This window comes from Cervus elaphus, chromosome 1 (assembly GCF_910594005.1).
Source record: "Cervus elaphus chromosome 1, mCerEla1.1, whole genome shotgun sequence".
NCBI classification, from domain to species: domain Eukaryota; kingdom Metazoa; phylum Chordata; class Mammalia; order Artiodactyla; family Cervidae; genus Cervus; species Cervus elaphus.
This window is the reverse complement of record NC_057815.1, coordinates 41,171,214-41,188,383: the sequence shown is the minus strand read 5'-3', so window position 1 is coordinate 41,188,383 and position 17,170 is coordinate 41,171,214. Positions and strand designations below refer to the sequence as shown.

Genomic DNA, 17,170 nt, shown 5'->3' with positions numbered 1-17,170 from the left:
GGACTGTAGCCTACCAGGCTCCTCTGTCCATGGGACTTTCCAGGCAAGAGTACTGGAGTGGGGTGCCATTGCTGTCTCCTCTTAACCCCCTAGGTGCCAGAAAAGGGCAGGAGGTAAGCATGGGGAGGCAGCTGAGGTCATCCCTCTTTGAACCTCCACGTGGTATTTACTCAAAGCGATTGTTGCCAGAGGCCCAGGCCCTGGACTATAAAGCGGAATGTCTGCTCTCTGTGTCCAGAACTGAGCAGGTGAGCAGCTGGGGCAGAGGGATGTGGGTCGGCTTCCTAATTGAGCAGAGCTGGGGATGGGGACTAAGAACTAAGGACCTCCTCTTGGAGCACTGTGGCAGAATTTCTTCTTCCCTCCACCCCCCAACCTCATCCCGGGAATACCTCAGTTTTCCCAAAAGTGTAATGGGGGCAGGAATAAGTGAGCAGGGGAACAGGGGGCAGAAGTGGCTGATGGAGCTGCTCCTGGGGTCTGGGGGCAGTGGATGGGAGGGAAATTTTACTAAGCAGTTTGAGCTCCACACTCCATATGATCTGATGAGATGAAAAAGGAGCATTTCATTCCATCCCAGGAAGACATCCTTTCCCTTGCAGCCACGTTCAACTAGGTCAGTCCTTTTGAGCCCTGACAGCTTGTGCTCCCTACACCCCAGGGAAGGGTTAACAGATTTTGGGGCAGGGCCCCCTGGGGCAAGTCCCCTGGGAGGGGTCCCTTCTTTGCCTCTTCAATTGCATCAGGCCTGCATTCACCTTTCTTCTCAGAGAACATCATGGCAAGCATGGCTGCAGTTCTGACCTGGGCTCTGGCCCTCCTCTCAGGTGAGTCTCCAACACTGACTTCTCCGTGGAGGTGTGGGTGGACTGAGGGAGGAAACCCAGCCCCTGTTCACCCCCTCCCTCTCCACAGTGCTTTCAGCCACGGAGGCACGGAAAGGCTTCTGGGACTACTTCAGCCAGAGCAGCGGGGACAAAGGCAAGGTGGAGCAGCAGCAGAAGCTGGCACGAGAGCCCACGTGAGTGGCCAGGGCAAGGGGTGCAGGAGAAGGGAGAAGACACCAGCGGGTGGGATGGCTGCTGCTTCCCCGTTCCTCAACCTCCCCACACTCCCTGGGAAGAGAGCATGCCTGCTAAGTCGCTTCAGTTGTGTCCGACTCTTTGCGACCCTATGGACCATAGCCCACCAGGCTCTTCTGTCCATGGGATTCTCCAGGCAAGAATACTGGAGAGGGTTGCCGTGCCCTCCTCCAGGGGATCTTTCCCACCCAGGGATCGAACCCACGTCTTTTACATCTCCTACAGTGGCAGGCCGGAGAAGGCAATGGCACCCCACTCCAGTACTCTTGCCTGGAAAATTCCATGGATGGAGGAGCCTGGTAGGTTGCAGTCCTTGGGGTCGCTAGGAGTCGGACACGACTGAGCGACTTCATTTTCACTTTTCACTTTCATGCATTGGAGAAGGAAATGGCAACCCACTCCAATATTCTTGCCTGGAGAATCCCAGGGACGGCGGAGCCTGGTGGGCTGCCGTCTATGGGATCGCACAGAGGTGGACACGACTGAAGCGACTTAGCAGCAGCAGCAACAGTGGCAGGCGGGTTCTTTACCACTAGCGTCACCTGGGAAGAGAACAGAGCGGTGCTAGTTCTGCCGGCTATCCTGGCCGTCCTAGGCTGTTTGGCACCCTCTGCCGGCAGCCGCCTCTGATTTCTCTGTATCTGCTGCCTTCATGTCCGTTGGAACGTGGGACCAGGGAGCAGGGGAGGGGACTCCTGGTTGCAGCTTCCAGAACGGAAGGATTATGTGAGTCCAGGTGCCTGTGTGCACAAGGAATTGAGCAGTGTTGATCTGGACATGTGTTGTCCAGATCAGTGTTGATCTGTGCCACATTTGTAATTCCTGCCTTAGGAGCGCCGTTGGCTTGGGACCACCGCCCTGCATCCTTGGTTTCCCCAGAGGATCAGTGAGCGATGTCTTCGGAGCAGAGGTGAGTGGGCTAGCCGACTGATGGCTCGATTGTCTGTCCCCTCCCCCAGGAGCCTGAAAGACAGACTTGAGCCAGACCTCAGCGATATGGACAAGTTCCTGGAAAAGTTGGGCCCTCTGAACGGGCAGGGGAGGGAGCCTCTCGGGCTCCCACGCGACCCGGTGGGGATGTGGCAGCAGCTGCAGGAGGAGCTGGAGGAGGTGCGGGCGCGTCTGGAGCCCTACATGGCGGAGGTGCATGAGCGCGTGGGCTGGAACCTGGAGGGCCTGCGGCGGCAGCTGCAGCCCTACACGGTGGAGCTGATGGAGCAGGTGGCCCTGCGCGTGCACGAGCTGCAGCAGCAGTTGCGCGTGGTCGGAGAGGGCACCAAAGCCCAGCTGCTGGGGGGCGTGGACGAGGCGCGGGGCCTGCTGCGGGAGCTGCAGAACCGCGTGGCGCACCACACCGGCCGCGTCAAGGCGCTCTTCCACCCCTACGCCGAGCGCCTGGTGTCCGGCATCGGGCACCACGTGCAGGAGCTGCACCGCAGCGTGGCGCCGCACGCCATCGCCAGCCCCGAGCGCCTCAGCCGCTGCGTGCAGATGCTCTCGCGCAAGCTCACGCTCAAGGCCAAGGCCTTGCACGAGCGCATCCAGCAGAACCTAGACCAGCTGCGCGAGGAGCTCAGCGCCTTTGCTGGCGCCCGCGCCGACGATGCGGAGGAAGCAGCTCAACCGGATCCCCAGGTGCTGTCCCAGGAGGTGCGCCAACGACTCCAGGCTTTCCGCCATGACACCTTCCGGCAGATTGCCGCCTTCACTCACGCCATTGACCGAGAGACCGAGCAGGTCCAACAGCAGCTGGCACCGCCTCCGCCAGGCCACAGTGCCTTTGCCCCGGAGTTCCTCCAAGCCGACAGAGGCAAGGCCCGGGGCGAGCTGCAGGCCCGCCTCGACGATCTGTGGGAAGACATCAACTACAGCCTTCGCGACCATAGTCCGGGCCATCGGGGAGAGCCCTGAGGGTCTACTTGTCCACGCGCACTCTGGAGAGCCCGCGATCTGAGCCTCTAACAAGATGCTATGTGCGTGTCAGAGGCCAGTCGGGCAGAGGGTGGAGGGTCCTGCACAGGATAGCTGAGGCCACCCAAAGGGCTGTCATCCTAGGCTTTGGGGTCTCCTGCAATTCCCCCATCCAGATGCATTACATTCACCAGGCTTTGCAAACCCGGCTTCCCGTGCTCATTTGGGAATCCTCCTGAGTTGCTCCATTCTGGGGTCGCGAGAGAGGGCAGAAAAGAGACATTCTATGTAGGAGCTCATGACCTGCAAGCCTGTTGCCATGGTGCTGGAGGCCTGTGTCTCTTTATCCCAGGATCTGGCTCTGATCATTTCTGGCCACCTGGTGGCCACTACTACCGCTGGTCCACAGACAGGAGCTCTTTTCTCCCCAGGGCTGTCATGACAGCTTCTGCTGGAAGAAGAGAAGGGAGAAAGAGAAAATGATGAGGGGAACCTGTGATGGGGTGTGTGTGTATGTGTGTGTGTGTGTGTGTGTGTGTGTATCTCTGTTGGCTGATGCTGGTGGGGCCAAATGGTCTGGGTTGTGATGGGAGGGAGCTGAGCATGGATTTCCTGACATAACACTACATCTAAACAGTCCACTGAGCCCTCCAAACTGTGGGGGCTTCTTAAACTCTCTGGGAAGCCTACTGTGTGCCCTCCCCATCTCTGGCCCCTCCCTCTTGACTCCCAGATGGAAGTCTAGACTTCTGACACAAGTGAAATAGATGCTTATTATGACGGAAGCTTATTTGCCTGGTGTGACTCTCATTTGGACTATGTCTGAAAGCAGTGGCCTCACCATTATCACCAAACACCTCGTCACCCTCTCCAGTCCCTCGCTACTCTTTCTCATTGACCCCCTCCCAGTTCAGTTTTGGAGGGCTGCTGCTCTGCCTGGGCTGACAGCTGTTTGTGCCTGGGCTAGAGACCCTTTGGGCTTCCCAGGTGACGCTAGTGGTAAAGAACCTGCCTGTCAATGGAGAAGACTTGAGAGATGTAGGTTCGATCCCTGTGTCAGGAAGATCCCCTGGAGAAGGAAATGGCAACCCGCTTCAGTATTCTTGCCTGGGAAATCCCATGGACAGAGGAGCTTGGTGGGCTGCAGTCCTTGGGGTCACAGAGAGTCGGATGCAACTGAGCACAATGGAGACCCTTCCTTTGCACTTGCATGGCTCACCCATCTGCTTATCGCAGGACAGTGTGCATTAGATACAGGCTCCTGAGGTGGCCGGTCTTTGTTGTCCCTGCTGTTCCAGATTTTGAATGGACTCTTTTTTGACAATGTCTCTTTTTATGACTGACAATCTTCTCAAGTGACAACCCTCAAAATCTTACATCCCCTCACCTCCACCATTCCCTATGTACAGATTCACCACTTAGGAGCAACCCAACTCCTTATAGCTCGCTGGGAAATCGAGGGAGGGTGAAGTGGAAGGAAGAGGAGAGGGTGAGCACACCCAGTCCTGTACCCTTGGGACATCCTGGGCAGCATTTTTCCAGCTCAGCCTGCCTGGCACAGGGTTCTCACCACCACACTCCCTCACAGCATGAATCCCACCTCAGTCTGGCTTCATGAGCCTGCAGACTGGACCTCTCCCATGACACTCTCGATTTAGCAACTGAACTGGGGGAAACGTGCCTAGGGAAAGTTTAACCCTCCAAAGAGGTGTTCTTGGTGGCGGCTGTTAGGAAACCAGGAGGGGTGAGTCAGCTGAGGTCCAATGTGGTGGGGATGACCGGGAGGAGTAAAGGTGAAGGCTGTGTATTTGCGGCTGGAATTTGGGCAGGGGTTTACCTGGACAGAAACAGGAAGTGAGAAGAACAGATAGGGAGAGAGTGATCAAGGGACTAAGGGAGGGTGATCTAGAGCTGATGCAGCATGTGGCCCAAAGGTGGATCCAAGCAAATCCAGGTCAGAGTGCACCTCCTCGGGGATACCTATGGATGGCCAGGCCCCTTGCGGTCAAGGCTCTTGTAGTTAGACTTGTGGACCAACAGATAGAACCCTGTGCGACGGAGCTATTGCAAAGGATCAATAAAACTGCCCTGGGTCTGAGAGGACGCTTTGGAGGCAGTGACGCGCCAGAACTGAAATGGAAACAAAGCCTGGACCCAGATGACTTCTCAAGGCAGGACTGGATAATCCGGCAACTGGTAAACCAGGCCGGATAGGTCTCCGAGAGGCGTCCGCGGCCTCTTTAAGAAGGGGCGGGGCGGGAGGGTGTGGGCGTAGCTGTCGGAAGTGCCGGAGGAAGGGGTGGGGCCAAGAGAGGGAGGCAAAAGCCGGAAGTTGAGGCCTGATCTTCGCGTGGTGATGTCGGCCGGTGGGGCTGTGGAGCCTGGGCTCCCGGCGGCGGCTGCCGCTCCCTCGCCCGCCCCGGCTCGGGATCCCGGGCCGGGGCACTTGTTCCGGCCTATCAGTGCTGAGGACGAGGAGCAGCAGCCCACTGAGATCGAGTCGCTGTGCATGAACTGCTACCGCAATGTGAGGCGAGAGAGCGGCCGCGGGCGGCTGGAGGGTTAGGCAGAGTCGGGGAGGAGCGGGGGTCGGCGATCCTGGCAGGCTGGCCCAACTGGGGACCTGGAGGCGAGGCACTCTTGGGGCTCAGTAGATGGGGGGTTGGGAGTTTCATTGGTACTCTCCTTAACTGTTTTCTGCTTCCACAGGGCATGACGCGCCTCCTGCTCACCAAGATCCCCTTCTTCAGAGAAATAATCGTGAGCTCCTTTTCCTGCGAGCACTGTGGCTGGAACAACACGGAGATCCAGTCGGCGGGCAGGATCCAGGACCAGGGAGTGCGCTACACTTTGACTGTCAGGGCTCAGGAGGTGAGAGGGGCCTAGGGCAGTTACCCTGGTGTCCTAGAGAAAGCTTGGGGACTGGAGTCGGAGCTTCCGTCCAGGTGGTCGGACCTCAAATAAATCCACTTAAGGGTCCAAGCCTCAGTTTCCTCCTTTGTAAAATGGCGTTGGTGCCATCATCTGCTCAGGTGCGGTAAGACTTGTGAACCTGCTTTGTAAGGTATCAAATGAAGCAGTAGTATCAGAAGGTATCAAATGAGCAGTAGTTACGAATAGTACTCTAGCCATGTGGGTGGCTGGTTCACATCAAGGTGCTATTCCGCAGGAGCAGTCTGGACTGCCCCCAGTGGGGAGAGGAAAGAAAACAGCTGGGCTGGGGGCTCCAGTATTGTTGACTTCTGTGGACTGAAGGTTTTTCGTTCTGCCCAGGACATGGATAGAGAAGTAGTGAAGACTGACTCTGCCACCACTAGGATCCCAGAGCTGGATTTTGAAATTCCTGCCTTCAGCCAGAAAGGAGGTATATTTAAGATCAGAGTGTTTGCGCTGTTCATGCCTGGCCTGAATCTTACTGTCTTGCAGAACTCTTGGTGCCAGGTGTAGTGGCTTATGTATGGATTTGGCCACATCCTTGTGATCTTCATTGGTTTAACCTCAGCAGAGCGCTTAGATAAAGTAGCTTAAGGTAGTGATAGTAACACTGTGACGTACTTATTACAGAATTGTCTATAATAATCACTCTTAACTAGAGGTGAATGGAACTTTGTTCCCTGCCTCCTTGATTTTATAGGTGAAGTCAAGGCCCAGACGGTTCAATGAACTGCCCAGGGTCATACAGGCACTTGATGGCAAAGCGAAGCCTGACCTGTCTTTTGTTCTTACTCACCAGCTCTGACTACTGTTGAAGGATTGATCAGCCGTGCTATCTCTGGCCTGGAGCAGGATCAGCCCACTCGAAGGGTGAGCTGGGGTTTTCTCATTGCAGCAGCTCAGGGAATAATTTCTTCGGTACACTTGTTCACCTTCCCATGTGGCTGAACTGTCTCTGACTGAATGTTGGAGAACTTGGAGGGGAAACAAATGGTGATGCTCTAGCTGCCTGGATGTTACATATGTTGTACCACTGTCCTTTCCACTTCATCTCCTCCACTGTACATTGAGGCCTTATCAGACAGACACTGTACTGTTACCTCTGAAGAGCCTTTTCTAACACCCTTGGTTTTATCTGTGCTTCCTGAGTGTTCCATTGTGTCTTATATCTGTTATGACATTTTATATATACATATATATGTGAAATAATAAAATTAAAAATTTAGTCATCTGTCTTCTTAAGTGGACAGATAAGTCTCTGCTTTTCTTAAATAAAGCCCCATGAAAGGGTTCTTGTTTATTTACTGTTGTCTGTTGCCTGGCACAAATGCCTGGACTAAATAGCTGAATGAGTGAAAAAAGGAGACTTGTCTGGCACCATCCATAAACTTCAAGCTTATTTGCTACATTTATTTATTTATTTTTAAAAATTAATTAATTTTTGGCTGCACTGGGTTTTCAGTGCTGCGCGTGGACTTTCTCTAGTTGTGGTGCACAGGCTTCTCATTGCAATGATTTCTCTTGTTGTGGCGCACAGGCTTTAATCGCATGAGCTCAGCTGCTCCACAGCATGTGGAATCTTCCCAGGCCAGAGAGCAAACCCATGCCCTGTGCATTGGCAGGCGGATTCGTATCCTCTGTACCCCTAGGGACGTCCTTATTTGCTACTTCTTATTGTGAAGCCTGAGTGTGTTCTCAGTTACACTAAGATGGGTCGTGACTTCCTGTTGGAAGTAATGGGGGCATAAGGTCTGTCACCAGGGCTGATCTACTCTCTGTTCCTGTCAGGTGAACGAAGAAGCCGTGGCTGAAAGAATTGATGAATTCATTGCCAAACTGAAAGAGCTAAAGCAAGTGGCCTCTCCTTTCACATTAGTGAGTACTGAGGGACTCCAGGTGCCCTAAACTTAGGGGAGGAGAGACCAGTAAGACTGTCTGAGATTTTCCCGTGTTGCCTCAGTGTTAGATGGAGGATTGTATGTGATTTCTTGTTGTAATTGCTCTCTCTTTACCCATGTTAGATCATTGATGATCCCTCAGGAAACAGCTTTGTGGAAAACCCACATGCTCCCCGGAAAGATGATGCCCTGGTGATCACACACTATAATCGGACTCTGCAGCAGGAGGAAATGCTGGGGCTCCAGGTGAGTGCATTGAAGAAGCGAAGAATGCTCTGGAATTACCTTGCACTCTGGATTACTTGGCGTCAGCTCTGTTCTTCCCTTGACTAGGGCTTTGCTCTCTGACTTCCTTGTTAAACCCACAAGGTGGCAGGTGACATAAGCAAGCCAGAGCATTTTCTCTCACCTCCAGGGGAGGCTGAGGTCTGTGTGCCAACATTTGATTTGCGTCTCTTCTACTTTAGGCAGAGGCACCAGAAGAGAAGCCAGAAGAGGAAGATATCAGAAACGAAGTGAGTCACACTGGCTCTTGTGGAGGAAGGAGTGGTGGGCTGAGACTGACACAGTTCAGTCTCTTCCTGACCAACAGCACGGGTGGCCAACAGCGTACCAGTAGAATGTCTTTAGCCTGAGCAGGGTTCGCCCGCCTGGGAGGGCTCACCCTACATCCCCATGTTGTGTTCCAGGTGCTCCAGTTCAACACTAATTGCCCAGAATGCAATGCTCCAGCCCAGACTAACATGAAGCTAGTTCGTATCTTTCATCGGGCCGTTGGGTTGCTCTTCATCTGACTCAGGCATGAACATTCTGTTCAGTCTGGAAAATATTTCCTTCAAAGAAAGCATATGCTTTATTCTGAGTGATGAGGAGGATGTTGCCTCTGATGAGACTGTGCACTTTGGCTTTTGGGTTCAAAGAGAGAATTAGGCCATGGTCTCTAGGCTCTTGTGTGTGGTCTGAGCCATGCTGTCAAACATTGATGAGTGGGGATCACTGTGGGTGGTGACCTTGCCCTCTTCTGGGGGCTTGTCTGATTTAGGCTTGTGATCTGTTTCCTGCAGTCCTGGGACCAGCATCTGTGTGTGTGTGAGATTTGGGTTTGTTCTTTCCCAGAGGGTGGTCTTGCTCTCCTGGAAGCAGATTTCCTTAATTCCCTCTTCCAGAAATCCCTCACTTTAAGGAGGTTATCATCATGGCTACCAACTGTGAGAACTGCGGCCATCGGACCAATGAGGTGGGTGGGCTTCATCATTTGGGAAGAAGCTTAACTTGAGGGTAACCCTTATCTAGCTTTCTTCCTTTCTCAAGCTGCTTAGGGTGAGGACCTCTTGAAGCAACTAGAAATTAGCTTAGAGGAGAAAAGTTAGAAATAGCATAACTTGTTGAAGACATTCAAAGTTAGTTATATGGAAGAGAGAGACCCATTTTTTGACTCACCTCTCAGAGGGGTGAAAGTACAGGGAGGCAGATTTTGGCTTAATAATTAAAAGCTTTCTGGGTCTGTCTGAAAATAGAGTGGTCTGCCTTGGAGGGTTGTAAATTCTTTTCCTGGGTGTAAAATCTTTTCCTGGGTGTATTCAAGCATAAATTTTAAATTCTTAAACCAGAAAAACTATGAAGGGAATCTACCCATTAGATGCAACTAAAAGTCCCTTTCAACCTCGAGTCATTTTTTTCAAGGTGAATTCAGTTTCTTGGCTGTCTGGGGTATGTTTTGGCAGGCTGCTGGTGCTAGGCACTCTGCTCCTGGCCTGCTTGCCCTGGTTTCGGCATGGATGACTGCTGCCATTGTGGGTATAGAAGGCACTGTCCTTGGTAGCCAGTAGTGGGCCTGAGTGGAGGTCTAAGCCTTTATCCCCTCCCCCTCTCCAGACTCCCTGGACTAGGTGAGGATGGCGTCTCCTCTGCTGCTGCTGCTGACACTGTTCCCATCTGTGCAGGTGAAATCTGGAGGAGCTGTGGAGCCCTTGGGCACCAGGATCACCTTCCACATCACTGATCCCTCAGATATGACCAGAGATCTGCTCAAGGTGATAGCCCGCGTGGGGAAGTGACTCTCTTTCACACATGGCTCTGTGTCAAGGGGAAATCTGTCTTCTCACAATCATAGGAGAAGTCCTGGGGTTGTGAGGTACCTCCTTACTCCCTTGGGTTTGAAGATCCCTGAGTAGAGTTAATCGATGGTCGGAACTGCAGATTCAGAAGGTGACCCAGAAGCGCTTTCTGATGACTTGGCAGCCTTTTGCCTCTAGTGTCTGTAAGGGCCCTTGTTTCTGGACTCTTAATGACAGGATGCCTGCCAGCTTGGAGCCATGACTCAGAATGTCCCCTTTTAAAGTTGGCTTCAGGAGTGAGTCTGGCTTTAATTGGAGATTCAGAGAAAACTGGGACAGCTGACTTTGTCCCCAGACTGTTACTGGTAGTATTAATTTGGCAGGAGGACTCTGGTTAGCTTTCTCCAGGGGCTTCTGATTTAAAGCCTAATTTGATCTCTCACCTTGCAGTCTGAGACATGCAGTGTGGAAATCCCAGAGCTGGAATTTGAACTGGGAATGGCTGTCCTTGGGGGCAAGTTCACCACACTGGAGGGGATGCTGAAAGACATCCGGGAACTGGTGAGTCCCCTGAGGATAGTGCATGCAGCTTCCACAGTGTGGCTGAGGGGGAACGGGCTCGAAGGCCTCAAAGGTCCTGGGTTTTGGAGCTGATAACCAAGGTTTCTTTATTTTTAAACTGATTTGAGTTAAACATTATTTTGGATTATGACATTAAGTTTATGGAAAGTTCATAGTGGAAAATCTCAGGCCTGACTCTGGGCTGATATAGATATTTTTTGGTTTTGAATAAGTCATTTATTTCACTGTAAGATGGGATGAGGGTCCTTTTAGTACCTGAAACTCTTGAACATACATGTATATGTATGTGTTGACTTAACCCATATATTTGTTTCTTAGTGAATCATTTCACTTGATTCTCAGTTGTTAGGTATTTTGTCTTTGTAATTGAACTTTACTTTGTGCTTCTTCAAACAAGGACTAGAGTTCCTATTTAAGAACCTTTCTATAGCTTTTGTTTCATGTTGCCCATTATCACTTTGGCAGATTAATCCACAGTCTTAGGAGTGGCTGCCTAGGTCAGAAGGTGGTGTAGAATAGACACCAAACCTCCCCGATGGGCATCCCTGGTCTCTACCCCTCCCCCCTGGCCCCCCGCCTCCATCAGGTTTATGGTTAAACCTAACAAACAGTGAGCCAGCATTCTAGCAATCTGGATGCCATTTATTGCAGGTAACCAAGAACCCTTTCACACTGGGTGACAGCTCCAGTCCTGGCCAGACGGAGAAACTGCAGGAGTTTAGTCAGAAGTTGGACCAGGTGAGAGGATCTGGTTGGTCAGTGTTTACAGTCCTGGGGTTCCAGTGAACAAACAGGAGGCTATATACCCCTTCTTGCCACATAAAAACATCTAACATGTTGGGAATTCTGTTTCCAATATCCCATGCCATCTCCTTTCTTGGTTTTCTCCCTTTTTTTGTTAGAGCATCTTTTCCAGTAGCATCATGAGAAAGTGCATGGGAAGTAGAATTCCTAGGACTTTGCATGTCTGAGACTTTCTTTATTCTACTCTTGTACTAGCTGAATGGCTGGGGATAGAATTCTGGGTGGAAATAATTTTTTATCAGAATTTCTAAAGTCTTCCAATTTCCTGCTAATGTCTTTCAGTTTATCAGTTTGGCTGTTGAGAGGCTGGAAGGCATTCTGCTTCCTGACCTTTTGTTTGTGACCTGTCTTAATGATACCTTTCTGTCTCCTGTGATGTGAAATTTCAGAATGTGCTTTGGTGTGGGTCAGTTTTCAACCACTGTTGCTAAGCACTTGGTGGGTTCTTTAAACCTGGAAAGTCATGTGGCTCAGTTCTAGGGAGCTTGTAAAAAATGCTCTATTGCTTCTTCTCTGTTCTCTCTTTCTGAAATCTCTATGTTTTGGATGTTAGACTGACTTGTCTGGTTGTCTGTAATTTTTTTTTTTGTCCTATTTTTGTTTCTTTGTGTTTGCTCTACTGTCGGGAGAATAATTTTCCAGCCCTTTAATTGAGTTTTTCATTTCCACTGACATTTTCCAAGTGGCTTTTTTTGGTCTTTCAATACTTCTGCCTGCTTTTTTTTTTTAAATAGCATCCTGTTGTATTAAGGATGTAGTGTTTTTTTCTCTTTGAGAATGTTAATATTTTTTTCTTATGTTTAATTTTCCTTGCATAGTCCTCCTAAGGGTTTTTTTTTTTTTCCCCCCCATTTGATTTCTATCTTTCAATGTTAGGGGCTTTGCTCAGATGTCTGGTAATCATTGGTTGTCTATTTAAAAGTAGATGACTAAACCACCTGAGTGGGGTGAGTCTTATTGACATTGGGTCATTGGAGGGGGATTCAGCTTAGCCACTTTGTTGAGGTGACTTCAATGCTTGAGTTGTTAAGTGTTTCCTCTTGGGCTGGTCAGATTCCCAGCAGTGCGTGTTCCATTTCCTGGCCGGAGGGTCAAGGCTTGGCTGGCAGTGTTCTGAGAGCCCAGTGTGGGAACAGGACTGGGGGTGGGTATGTTTCCAATAAGGCTACATTCACTTAACTTCCTGTTCTTGATTCCTTCTGCTCTACCCTCCACTGGGTCAGTGTCCCCCAGGCCATAGTGCTCTGCGCTCACTTCTCCACAGCATCCTCTATCTGCTCTTGGGATGGAGGAAGGACAATTGTTGATCTGTTTGGGGTGAGAGAGGAAATAGGGATGCTTCTTAAATAACTATCAAAGATTCTTATTTTAGATCCTCTCCACTTCACCTCTAGAGGTACCTTCATTTCACTAGTTCTTAAAACTTTGGGTGATTCTACAGTGTAAATTAGCTTGCTTGTAAATTAGGCTGGCAGACACAGCTCTTTCCTGCAAGGAGCTATGTAAGATTTACATGATCATGCTGAATTCTGTCTCCTTTAGATCCTCGAGGGTATTTTGAAGGCTCATTTTATTATGGATGATCCAGCAGGAAACAGCTACTTGCAGGTACAGTAGACCTTCCCTGGTATTTCATAGAGATGTCTTTCCTGACCTTCCTTAAACACATATTACTTCTCCAGAAACTGAGACACTCAATTCTAAATGAACTGCTTTTTATCAGGGAAACTTTTAGCAGAAATTGGAACACGAGGAGGGGGGAGAGGTGGAAGGGACTGTGTGTCAAGAGGGAAAAAAGGAGGCTCCCAGGTTCCTCTTCCTCCGGTCTAGCTGGAGTCCCAGCTCTCAGTACAACACGGAGTTTTCATTTTGCAAATCTGGCTGCAGAGCGAGGAGACATGGTGCGTCGTCCAGAGGCCAGGACGGGAAACTTTAAGCTGACAAGGGAGATACTCTGGTGATTGATAGTAACTTTAACATTTATTGGGTAGTTATTATGGATCAGGCAAAACTTTTCTAAGATTGCTCCACAATTAAGAGTATGCTACCTTCTTTGTAAGAAGGTGCAGATAGACACTTTTCCTCCCTGCAGTCCCCTCCCAGCCCATGCGAGCTCTGTTGCTGCTCACGAGCTGAGCCTAGCTGTTGGGTGTTGAAGGCCCTTCGAAACAATGAAGGGAATTCCCTGGTGGTCCAGTGGGTAGCACTCTGTGCTTCCATTGCAGGGGGCATGGATTCAGTCCCTAGTTAGGGAACTAAGATCCTGCATGCTGCTTGGCAAAAAAAAGAATAAAAACTCATTAAGGTCTTGATACAGTGGAAATTCAGAAGTTGCCAGGGGGAGGGGGATGGTAGGATGGCAGAGGCACTGATGATCTGTCCTTGGCCTTGCAGAATGTGTATGCACCTGAAGATGATCCTGAGATGAAGGTAGAGCATTATAAGCGCACATTTGACCAAAACGAGGAGCTGGGGCTCAACGACATGAAGACAGAGGGCTATGAGACAGGGCTGCCTGCCCAGCGGTAGCAGTGGCGGTTCTCGGCCAGCCTCCAGCGCTACTCAGACGACGGGGTTATTTATTGCTTTTGGAAAAGGCTGGAGTTGCCCCCCTACCAGGCCTTGCCCATGCAGGGAGGACACCTGGTCTAAGTTGGAGATCTGGGCACACTTTCTGAACAGTTTGTGATGGAAATACAAACCTCTTGGGTTACTTGACCTTACTTTGAAGGATTTGAATTGGCATGGAGAGAAACCCAGAAATGAACCATCGGGCATGTCATTGTCACTTTTTCCCTTTCAAGTCTTTACCCTCCCTCCACACAGTGCTCTCTCATATAGGGCTGGAACTCTGAAGAGTTGGGAGAAGGTGGAAGACATCTACATCTGGAGTTTGGGAATTGGGTTGGGTATATAAAACACTGACTTTCAACAGAAAGAGTCTTCTGAGGGGAGGGCGTCTAGGACAGGTGAAGAAGTTCTCATTAAAATGGTGGCCCTGGCCTCTGAATTCACTCTGTCCTTGTTTGATATGCTGGTAGAATTCAACCTCCTGAAGAAAATTTATTCTAGTGGAGCAACTGTAACTTGGGGAGTGGAGCTGGCATTTCATTCACTCCTTCAGTAGATGTTCGAATGCTTGCTTTGTGCAGGTACATCATAGAACTGAAGAAAATAAAGCTCTGCTTTCATGGAGCTTCAAGTGTAGTGGGGAGAGTTGACAGAGTGGGTGGGGGTTGTCCAAGCCAACAAGAACAGTGTCAGATGATTCACCATGTTATGGAGGAATGTCAAGCAGGGAAGGGGTCTGGGTAGTGCCAGGGAAGGCGGGGCATTTGCCTTATTAGATGGAACTGCAGAGAAAGGGCCAACCAGGGATTGAATCCATGCCCCTCTGGCCATGCCACTGGTTGTGAATTAATTTGATCCTTGAGCCCTGTGAGGTAGGCTTAAGACCTGAGCTTGGCTTTGTCAGGCTAAGATTTGGTAGTCAGTAGAATGGTTGGAGGTGGAACTGAAGACAGAAATGGGCAGGAGGTGATGGGGTTGAGAGGACTCTACTGGTAACATTCCTGGAGCAGAACTGTGAGACTTTTCCAATGCCTACTCACACCAGGGAGGACGCTGGGCTGTGGAGTTCAGCTTGAGATACGTTAAAGTGGACTAGATGCCAAGGCGGTGTTGTGAATGGATCCATGGGGCCTTCCAGCTAGTGAGGCCCTATCAATCCAGTGCCCCTTCTCACAGGCCCTAAGAGACTCAGCCTTCTTGTCTTCCTGGGCCTGTGCTGTGCCCACTCAGTATTCCAGTGGTTTAAAGTTCAGGCCTCAGGGCGGTAATCTCAAACCTGTTCTATCAGGTATATTTTTTGAACCTGTGTCCCAAGATATGTGTTTTTATTTATTAAGTATAATAATGCCTCATTGACTAATATATATCCCTTAAAACAGTGACCAAAAAATTGAGCATATGGTGAGATAAGTAAAATATACAAACTAACTTATTTTTCAAAAAATTTGGATTACCTCTTGCACTCCACTTTTTTAGTCTCTGATCCCAAGGGTCATATGTTCTAGCTATGTGAAGTCGGGCAACTTAATCTCTCCACGCTTCAGTGTTCTCATCTGTAAGGTAAAGGTAATAAAACCACGTGAGAAATGTGAGGGTTAAATAAGATAATTCAAGTACAGCTCTTAAAACCTCAAGAAGAAAAATCTTCCCAAACTTGAGTGTTAGAATTCATTTTCTCTAGCTTCTCTCTTTTGCCATGCTGAAAACATCAATAGATCCAGGTTCTTTTCATTGGGGAGAGTTTGCACAAAATCTGGGGACAACTGGTATCAAATCCCAGAATATTGGAAATAAAAGCAAAACTAAACAAATGGGACCTAATGAAACTTAAAAGCTTTTGCACAACAAAGGAAACTATAAGTAAGGTGAAAAGACAGCCCTCAGATTGGGAGAAAATAATAGCAAATGAAGAAACAGACAAAGGATTAATCTCAAAAATATACAAGCAACTCCTGCAGCTCAATTCCAGAAAAATAAATGACCCAATCAAAAAATGGGCCAAAGAACTAAACAGACATTTCTCCAAAGAAGACATACAGATGGCTAACAAACACATGAAAAGATGCTCAACATCACTCATTATTAGAGAAATGCAAATCAAAACCACAATGAGGTACCATTACACGCCAGTCAGGATGGCTGCTATCCAAAAGTCTACAAGCAATAAATGCTGGAGAGGGTGTGGAGAAAAGGGAACCCTCTTACACTGTTGGTGGGAATGCAAGCTAGTACAGCCGCTATGGAAAACAGTGTGGAGATTTCTTAAAAAACTGGAAATAGAACTGCCATATGACCCAGCAATCCCACTTCTGGGCATACACACTGAGGAAACCAGATCTGAAAGAGACACGTGCACCCCAATGTTCATCGCAGCACTGTTTATATTAGCCAGGACATGGAAGCAACCTAGATGCCCATCAGCAGATGAATGGATAAGGAAGCTGTGGTACATATACACCATGGAATATTACTCAGCCGTTAAAAAGAATTCATTTGAACCAGTCCTAATGAGATGGATGAAACCGGAGCCCCTTATACAGAGTGAAGTAAGCCAGAAAGATAAAGAACATTACAGCATACTAACGCATATATATGGAATTTAGAAAGATGGTAACGATAACCCTATATGCAAAACAGAAAAAGAGACACAGAAATACAGAACAGACTATTGAACTCTGTGGGAGAATGTGAGGGTGGGATATTTCAAAAGAACAGCATGTATACTAGCTATGGTGAAACAGATCCCCAGCCCAGGTGGGATGCATGAGACAAGTGCTCGGGCCGGGTGCACTGGGAAGACCCAGAGGAATCGGGTGGAGAGGGAGGTGGAAGGGGGAATCGGGATGGGGAATACGTGTAAATCTATGGCTGATTCATATCAGTGTATGACAAAACCCACTGAAATGTTGTGAAGTAATTAGCCTCCAACTAATAAAAATTAAAAAAAAAATGTGGGTAAGTTACATAGGTTAGAAACTACCATATTTTTCATCATAATTATACTGGGTTTGGAATCCTGAATTACTCTCTTGAAAGCCCCTTAAAGCAGATTGCTCTCCTCCTAAACATATTAAAAATTACTTAAACACAATGTGCCAGTTGTCCGAAGCACTTTGCACAGTAATATTATCTTAGTCCACCTAATCATTGAGTTCCATGTCATTATTATCCCCATTTTGTTAAGTAACTTGCCCCGGGCCTCTCACATTTAGCAAGTTACCGAGCCAGAACTCAAACGTAGATGGACTGCAACTCCAGAGCCCATGACTGGTGCTTCTGAAGCTGCTGGGGGAAGTCTCGTTGGAGTCACGGATGTAGCCTCGAGACCACA

The 17,170-nt window shown here is 49.3% G+C and overlaps 2 protein-coding genes across 3 annotated transcripts; both read left to right on the top strand.

Moving 5' to 3' along the window:
* The first annotated feature begins 231 nt into the window (after positions 1-231).
* APOA5 (apolipoprotein A5) lies at positions 232-3,778 on the top strand. 2 transcript variants are annotated; one of them, XM_043899873.1, is made up of 4 exons: positions 232-248; positions 771-827; positions 916-1,021; positions 2,042-3,778. In XM_043899873.1, exons 2-4 carry the CDS (start codon positions 779-781, stop codon positions 2,991-2,993), a joined length of 1,107 nt encoding a protein of 368 aa, XP_043755808.1. In that variant the 5' UTR covers positions 232-248; positions 771-778; the 3' UTR covers positions 2,994-3,778. The 2 variants fall into 2 exon arrangements, with proteins under 2 accessions (XP_043755808.1, XP_043755818.1); XM_043899883.1 differs by lacking the exon at positions 232-248 and adding an exon at positions 313-616.
* A 1,521-nt stretch (positions 3,779-5,299) lies between these two features.
* ZPR1 (ZPR1 zinc finger) lies at positions 5,300-14,278 on the top strand. The gene is made up of 14 exons (XM_043899861.1): positions 5,300-5,520; positions 5,703-5,864; positions 6,267-6,357; positions 6,727-6,797; positions 7,716-7,802; positions 7,949-8,071; positions 8,293-8,340; positions 8,515-8,581; positions 8,992-9,062; positions 9,769-9,858; positions 10,333-10,443; positions 11,116-11,202; positions 12,811-12,876; positions 13,663-14,278. The coding sequence occupies exons 1-14, from the start codon at positions 5,350-5,352 to the stop codon at positions 13,795-13,797; spliced, it is 1,380 nt and encodes a 459-aa protein (XP_043755796.1). The 5' UTR covers positions 5,300-5,349; the 3' UTR covers positions 13,798-14,278.
* Positions 14,279-17,170: the final 2,892 nt, after the last annotated feature.